This window comes from Parus major, chromosome 6 (assembly GCF_001522545.3).
Source record: "Parus major isolate Abel chromosome 6, Parus_major1.1, whole genome shotgun sequence".
Taxonomy (NCBI): domain Eukaryota; kingdom Metazoa; phylum Chordata; class Aves; order Passeriformes; family Paridae; genus Parus; species Parus major.
Window position 1 is genome coordinate 25,733,173 of NC_031775.1, and position 8,628 is coordinate 25,741,800.

Sequence of the window (8,628 nt, forward strand, 5' to 3'; positions counted from 1 at the left end):
TACATATTCTGTAGAAGGGCTCAGCATCGTGGGTGGTGTCTATTACTTCTCATACAAAAAAATCCAGACATTGCAGATCTGCAAGGAATAGGAGGCCTTTTTAAAGTTCCTTCAACAGCCTCCTTCAATTATTTAAAATAAATCCTTCAGATTTTGTTCTCACATGGCACACCTCTACCAATAAGACCAGATAGCTGAAGACCAGAAATAAAGGGTTAAGATAAATTAAACAATGGCACAGAAGCTGAAGGTCTACATTTAAATCTTTAGAGACTTTTCTTCTAATGTAAGTGGGGACACTAATAGGTGACAGACGTTTCTTTGTAGGCACCAAGATAAATATCCTCTCACAACTATTGTTCTTGTCTGTAGAGAGCAATTACGGTCTTGTTAATCTTTGTTCCTTATTGGCTTCCCCGTAAATACCAGCTCTCCCCTCAGCATTGTGATTTCCCCTGTGTTCCTGCTGGATTATCTCTGGTTAAAATTTGTCTAGATGAAATGTTTCCCAGAAATGCTTCTAACTAAATACTGGAGAAACTCCTGACCTTCAAGTTGACATCCAGGTGTGTACTTCCACGTGATTCTACGGTGCTGGCCAAGGGAGAGACTAACCCCAAAACTAGGATCAGGAATATTTCTATTTGAGATCCAGGAAGAAAGTGCAGACCTTGGAGGTGTGGTCCAATGGCTAGGGGAGGTATTGGAGACCAGTGGCATCAAGCTGACTCCAGGAGCCCTGCTCCTTCTTGTTTCAGTTCCTGGGAGCTAATAAGCAGCAGCTGCAGGAAACCTGAGCTGGAAAGCATTGTGCAGCTTTCCTTCTGTTTAAAAATATGGCCTTTTTTTTCCCCCTTACTGTGTTTATGTTTTTATACCTTGTAGAACACCACTTGTAGGGCTATCTAACAAAAACAATAGTGTGACAAGGGGACAGGTCCAGGTTGGACAGCGGTGCAGGAAACACCTGTGAGCTCAGTGCCATCCTTTCCTCCATAGCCACACCGCTGTGAGCCCTGTCACAGGCTGTGGGGCAGCTGCTGGCCCTGAGTTAGAGCTTCCACAAACTCCTCTAGTGCTGGATGTGAAGTTTAGCTTATTTTGACCAACTCTGCAGTGAAAACTTGGGAAAGAGGTTTGTTTGCCCTCTCAGGAAGGTGGCTGTTTTGGGGGTGGCTATGCAAGCTGCTCCCAGCGGGTGGGTCTGTGCTTTGTGGGACCCTCTGGCTGTAGATGGGAGGTGTGGATGTGTAGGAAGGTTCTTGGGGTTTTTTTTTGTTCTTTTCTACAGAAAAAATCTGGGCCATTCAAATAATTTGCCTTTTCCCTTGTGCTGACAATTTAACGGCCTTTTTAAAAGCTTTGGTTTCTCTCAAGTGCGCTCGCCCCATACTTGTTTTAATTCTTGTGTGGAGGCCTGGAGCTTAACAATTATTTTGCTTAAGCTCTCTGAGACTTGCCATAAAACTTTTTTTTTATTTTATTTTTTTTTAACACACACATGCTAATGATCCCCATCAGATCATATTGTTAAACAGGGAATAAAGTGCTTGTACTACAATGACATTATTTTAAAAAAATGTTAAAAGCAGGCCAGCAGAGCCCATTTCAACAGTTTTGTTCTGAAATAATTTGCACAGATTTGTTAGAGTTAATTTGTTGAAAAGTTCAGTGTTTGTACAGGCAAGTCCTGGTTTCCACACTGAGACACAAGGAGCAGGAGAGGAGCGAGTGGGTGTCCAGCATTTGCAGAAGCAGGACGGTGGGAATTTTCCCTCCCTCTTACCCGCTCCCCCCTCCCAGCTGCCCGGTGCAGGAATGTAAAAGCAGTGTCAGAAGGCTGGGAAAGTCAGCTTTGGATTTTTGTGGACTCCTTGCAAATCAGAGGAACTGTCTGGCTCAAATCTGCATTTAGGACCGAGAGAAGAGGATTTCCTGCTATTTAGTTGCTTGAGGAAGGAAAGGATTTACCTCTCCGCTGTAGCAGGACTAAATTTTTCTCCTTTTTAATAAGAATACCATAGTGTAGGGCAGCAGGAGTAAACGTGCGAGAACAATCACGGCTCTCCCTCCTCTTCCCTGAGATGATGCAGCTCCCCCCTGCCCAAGCATCCTCCTGTCACAGCTCCCAGCCCCAGCAAGGGCTTGGCATGTCCCTGCACTGTGAAAGAGAGAGTTGTGGAGGGGGCGGCTGCTGCGACGTCGCTCCCTGGGCCGGCTGCTCGGCCACCATCTGGATCCAGTTAGCTCTCTCGGCAGTAGGGCTGAGTCTCATTTCCTCCAACCAGTAATGTTATATAGGCAGTGATCCTGTTCTGCCCTAACATAATTGAAAATTATGTGTATTGTAGACTTGCAGCGCTGAAATGTAGACTTGTAAAAATCTGTGGCTCAGGTAGCCTGTGGAGATTGAATTTGGCACACAATGAAGCTTTTATGTAAAGTAAGAATTATAAGCCACCACATCAATATTGTGTTACAGGCATGACAATTCTTGGATGAGGAGGCCTTGAGTCAGGCTCGTCACCTTAAACAATGCTAATGTTTCATACTTTATCAACAGGGCTGGCATTTTGAAAGCCAGCAAATTGGACTTTTTTGCTTTTGCAAACATCCTGCCACTGAAGCTGTGGGTTCACTCGCTTGATGTGGGCATTGGCTGTGGGCTCTGGCCCCCTCTGCTTATCTGACAGACAGAACATCTCAGCCTTGGTGGGGCTGGGAGGCTGCTCTGGATCCTGGCCACTTGGTAGAGCTCTTGGAAGTTGTTTTATCGACCCTTGTGCTTTACTGCTTTCCCTTGGGTCTGGTTATTTGATTTTATTTTGTCTCCCACTGGTGTATTATCCACTGGTAGAAATGGAAGCTGTCCAGTCCGTGCTTGTGTGCAAAACTGAGCCCTCTGGGTTTGGACTGTTCCTGCTGGGCTTCATGTGCATGTCCAAGAGAAGCTGTTAGTGCTTTAGCCTTTGCTCTGTGAGACTTGGATCCTCTTTACCAGGGGTGGGTAAGAGAAGGGCTTTACTGAGGATCCGGACTAAGGGCTTTAAAAGGAGAAAAACAAAGTGTAACAGTAAGATCTTCTGAAACGTTCATCTTGCCCTCAGGTCAGCCTGGTGTAGGAGCTGAAAGTATGTGCTGAAAGCACGGGCTGTTGTGGGATAGAGGTGGAGTGGGAGCAACCATGCCTTCTTGCTCTGTTTCTTCTAATGGAATTTATTGCTAGTAAAAAACAGCAGAACTGACAGTCCTGAAGGCTTTGTAATCCCTGCAATAATTACTGACTGGATGGGGTCTGCTGTGAGCTCACCCCTGCTGCTTGTCAGTGCCTCTGCCCTTGGGGCAGTCTCAGAGAAGAACACGTGTTTCTCAGCCTGTGTTTTAGGACAGCAGCTGACCTGAGCTCCTCACAGGCTGTCATGGTTGTAGGATATTCCAGGGTTGCTTGTGACTGTGGAATGGTCATAGAAGAATGAAGGTGATGAGGTTTTTTTTTTTGTGGGTAATGGCTTGGTTGTTCCCTGAAAAGCCACCGTTTCAGCTGTCATGTTCTTGCAGGGGCTTCAGCTGTGGCAGCAGTAGCTTCTTGCTCTCCAAAACTGTTGTGGACTGTGCAGCAGAGTCATGCACACTTTGTGAAGAGTCATGCATCCTGTGAGGACGTTCTCCTTGGAAGAAGGGAAAGAAACTTCACTGGTTGTCTGGAAAACCTGAGGAAGCCAATGGTAGCTGTGACCCCTCAGGACCCGTTCTGCAAATTCATGCGCCCCTCCATGTGGTGGTGTTCTGATTGCCATCTAAGAAAACTGGTGGGCTTTTGAAAATGTAGCAGTTGACTTGTTTAATAGTGCCATCTGAAAATCTGTAATGTATCAGATTTCCCCTCAGGTTTAAAAGTTGGATCTCAGTTGGCTTAGGCTTTGGGTCCAAATTCTACACACTTGGGTTGCATTTTTACGCACTTTTTTGAAACCACAAAGGGTTAGAAAGTTGCTTTAACATCATCTCAACTTTAAAATTTATGTTGTGGTCACATATATTGAAGAGCAGGGATTTGATGCAAGTGATCAAATATCTGGAGGCTTACAATTGAGTCATAAGAGTTAGAAATATTGCTTATGGGTAGTCTAGTTCTGGTTTGTTTGGGTTTTATTTCTTGTTTTTAAGAAGTGCTGAAACATTCTGGTCCACATTGCACAAATCCCAAATGTGAACATGAATAAAAACAAGACTTCTTGGAACTTGTGGAACTCATATGGGGCACAAATCCAGAGTATGGGTTTGTTTATTTGCATTCCAGTAGCTCAGAAAACTCAGGCCCTCCAAGTGATAGGAATTGGTAACACATTCTCCTGCTGGCTTCTGCTTCTTGGGCACCTCAGTGCCCAGAATCTTGTGGCAAACAGGCCTTGCATGTGAGTAAATGTTTGGCATACGTGAGCAAATGTGATAGATAGTGATGTGCTGAAAGCATGGAACCAGATCTCCTTCCTTCCTTCCTTCCTTCCTTCGTGGACTTTCAGATACAGCTTCTGTTGTTCGCCTGCAGTGGTGGGGGCTGTTTGTGCATGGTGGTTCTTCAAGATTGCTCCTGCTTAAAAACAAAAAAGAATGGGTAAACATAACTATTTCTCTGGTCAGTATTTTCTAGGAATAGTTCTGTCAGGTCAGCCAGTGCCTAGTGTTAAATAGGAGCTTCTGCAGTGTCCTGATCTGTGTGCAGCTGCTTTTCTTAGTTCTGAGAAGGGACTGGAGGTGTGTGGCCATACTCATTTCTTCCAGCACAATACAGGTCTTTTAGAAGTCCAGTATTAACCTGTGATAACTGGGACAGCACAGCACCATGCAGAGAGAAAAGCCTGGGCTGAAATTATATTTAGATGCACAGTGCAGAAGTTTGTTTGGGGTGACTATTTTCTCTGTGGACCTGCTTTTGTTCACAATAGAGCACTTCTGGAGCAGGGAGCTGAAGCTTTTCTCGCTTTTGAATCAGTGCCCCCATATGCTGCAGATGTGGCACCTGTGTGTTCAGCCTGTCTGATGGTGGCAGTGCCACAGAGAAGTTGTGGCTGTCCCTGAGCCAAGGTTGTCTGACAGAAGATAAGAAAATCCATGGTGAATCTAGAAATGGTGAAAAGAGAAAATAAGTGCTAAGACCCAGCAGTGCTGGTCTTTTTGGGGTAGTGCTCTGTCTTTAGGGCTCGTACAGCACTGGGGAGTTGGAGCAGTTGACTTGGTACATTTGTTGGAAGAAGGCTGACAGATGACCCATTCAGTAATGAGATCATATTCTTAATTCATGATATGTTTTCGCCCTCCTGACACTGATATCTGCCTTTTCCCTTGTCCCATCCTATCCATGGTTATGTTATTTTGTTTCTTTGTGGGTTTTATTTTACTTCTAGATTTGCTACTATTAGTAAAATTGATGTAATACTGTCTTTGCAATCTGTTTTATTTTCTTATTTCTGACCTGTAACACCGTATGAAATTGTTAGTTCTGCACAGATTTTGTCTCCACAAACATGTAAGGTTGTCTTAATTTTTTCAGTTCCTTGCATAAGTTTTAATTTATACTTTTTTATCCATATTACCTAAGATTTGTTATTTTTTTTGCCTTTCTTTTCTGAACTCATTTTTCTTTTCCCATTTTTGTTTCCTCCATCCAGTATCTGCAGATGAAATGGCCACTGCTTGATGTTCAGGCAGGGAGCCTTCAGAGTAGACAAGCCCTCAAGGATGCTAGGTCTCCATCTCCAGCACACATTGTTGTAAGTAAACGCAGAAAGATGTTCTTCCTTTGTTTAAAGCAAAAAAAGGCATTTGACATTAATGGCATTGGTTGTCATCAGTTTTCTTTCACACAGACCAAAGGAGAAATACCTCAAAACAAACAGATCCCTAACAAGCATGTGGTAAAAGGAGGGAATACTTTTGATATCACTGGGCTGTTTATGAAATGATCATCCATGTGCCTTGAAGGAGACCAGGGAGTCAAAAATGCTCTAAATTTACACACTGAAGAATTACATAGTGGCAGTGCAGTCCAGTCAGGCTGGTTTACACATCTGACAGTGTTGAAGTGAAGAGACTGTCTGGAAAGCATTAGAAAAATCAAAACTAAGCCTATTCTATGTCTGTTACTTAAAGAAATCTTTTCTTATTGTAAAGTCTTGGATGGGAGTTTGAGAATAGGTCAGGATTTTTACTGGGATGAAGGCTCAAAAGAGCCAAGTTCAACAAAGCACATGTTTTTTTGTGTTGTGATGACTTCTCATTTAGTATAAACATTGTTATCAAATGCTTACTGCTACCTGCAAAATATAACACTCCCTTTATAATGAATAGTATTTTTAAAAATACTATTATTTATTAACTTCTAACGTAAATTTTCAATTCTTGGTTAATTTTTCTTGTGCTTCTGTTGTGAAAACAATGTTGAGTTTGCAATGTTCAGTACAAATTTACATGAGAGTGGTTTGGGGGTTTATTTTACTTTCTAAAATAGTGTCCTCAGAGATCTAGAAGGAAATGGTTTGTTTATGTGGTGATTTGCAAGAGAGATGATATGCAATGGTCCATCCTCACCTACTGCCAATGTCAGTGCTATCTATTGTTAAGGGGCATCTCAGTTCTCACTATTCATCTGGGAAATTTACCTCTGGAGAGAATGGCATGTAGTGGGTTAGAATATTTCTTCTGAAAAAATTCACCATCAAGTTTAATGTGACTTTTTTAAAAACTTTTTTACAACCATTGGATGATAAGGTAAATACCAGGAAAAGAAACTACTCATTCTTTACTTTTTGCTCAATAGTCTAGAGCTGACACAACTGGTAGATCATCCAAGGCATACGTTGGTTTTGCTAGAAATCTCAAATCATACTAAACATTTTGAGGTGCTTCTTTTTCCATTGTTGTCTCTTTAAAATGGGAATTGTCAGCCCATTGTAATGAGTGTCATAGTTCTTTATTCAAAAGAAAAAGAAGATTTCCTATATTTTAGAATCCATAGTTTCTAAACCATCCTTCAGTCCATCAGAGAGCAATTGGAACAAGACTGGTATCTGCCCAGTTGATATCTAGTGCTGGCTGCTTCAATTTTTCAGAATTACTTTGCTTTTCCTTCCTGTCCACTTTGGCTGTCACTGGAGGAAGAGATCAGAGAAAAAATGTCTGGCTGGTTAATCAGAGATCTACAGTCATCAAAACCTGCCATCATCTTACTCCTAATAAGAAATGAGCTAGAGAAACTTTCCTGTTTTAATTATTTTCTTTTTACTGCTGTGTCAGGGGACTGACATGGGGAATGTTCCTGGGGCTCTGCTGTTGTGAAATGGTGTCAGGCTCCTAGGAAGAGATGGGGAGGGGGCAAGAGGCTTCTCCTGGGTGGTTGCAGCTGGGGAGGACAGGATGAGTTTTGTTGGGAGCACCTGAGCTTCCCAGTGCTGAGCACCCACTGTCCCTGAGCCTCCTGCCCTGCAGGGGAGTGGACACTTGCCTTTGAAACCCAGAGCAGCCTGTGGTGCTGAGGGGTTTGACTGGGCACTCAGCTCTCCTGACTCTCTCCAGCTCTTCCACCCAGGTTTGGGCAAGGTGGAGATGAGTGGTCAACAAAATATACAGAAAAGGTTCAAAAATCATAATCATTTTGGAAAACGGAGCGAAACCTGCTTCCAGGGAGGCTGAGGTTGATCTGCTTTGTGTTTTGACCATTTATGGGGTTCTTATGGGTCTCTTTAAAAGCTGTTTCACTCTGCTATTCAATAAAAAGCATATTTACCATAGCAACCACTTAGGCCATGAGGAACATATACTACCTCCGAGATGGAGGCCACTTTCCGAAAGAGCCACAGCTGGCATTTGTAATGTGATCTTTTGTGCTACTTACAATGTTGGAGGGAGAGGAGGTGGAGGAGGGAGTGAGGGGAAGAGCAGTGGGTTTTTGGGAGGGGTGGGGGGAGGTTCTGCAAGGTTTAGTGTTTATTTCTAGCAGCAAATTGTTTTGCTTTGTTCTCTTAAAATATATAAATAAGGGGCAGCTTTTTCCACCCTTTTTCCTGGCACCAACCCCAAGCCACATTAATTTTGTGGAGTGAAAATGGTCCTTTTTTTTTTGGTAAATAAAGTTAGAGTGGGTAAAGGCATTTGGGGGAGATAAAGTGGCTGCAGATGCCAGTTGGCCTGGGATGTGTCAGGCATCTCTGGTGTCCCCGTTGCTGCTGCTGTGCCTGCCCACAGCACCTGGGACCTGGCTGCTCTTGCTCAGGGCTCTCCATCCACTTCTGCATTTGTGAAAACACAGTTAATCTTTTTGTGGAACAGTGATGGGTATTTCATGGGCTTCCTGATGTTTTTGTGCAAGTGTAATGTGTAGGGATAGAAACTGGTTCTCTACCCTGACTGCTGTGCTTAGTCTACCCATCAAGTGTACCTATGCCTGTTTTTCATCTTCAAATCAGTTGGGCTGCCCTGAAGATCTGTAGGAAAATGCTAACACCTGCAAATCACTTCTTATCTTTCCCCTATCTCTGAAATCAGTCTTTGAGGTTAATCCTTCATAGGTGGATTACAAAGAGAGTAAAGGAGAGTTTGGCAGCTTGGGTTCCCCCCCACCTTTTTCCCCCC

The 8,628-nt window shown here is 43.3% G+C and overlaps 1 protein-coding gene across 2 annotated transcripts in view; it reads left to right on the forward strand.

Annotated features, from left to right (window-relative positions):
* Positions 1 to 5,674: 5,674 nt before the first annotated feature.
* TCF7L2 (transcription factor 7 like 2) overlaps positions 5,675 to 8,628 on the forward strand; it is a 111,432-nt gene continuing 108,478 nt past the window's right edge. For both annotated transcript variants that reach the window (XM_019007299.2, XM_033515671.1), the window contains exon 1: positions 5,675 to 5,771. In XM_019007299.2, coding sequence (XP_018862844.1) covers positions 5,679 to 5,771 — 93 coding nt within the window. In that variant the 5' untranslated portion in view covers positions 5,675 to 5,678. The remainder of the gene's footprint in view (positions 5,772 to 8,628) is intronic.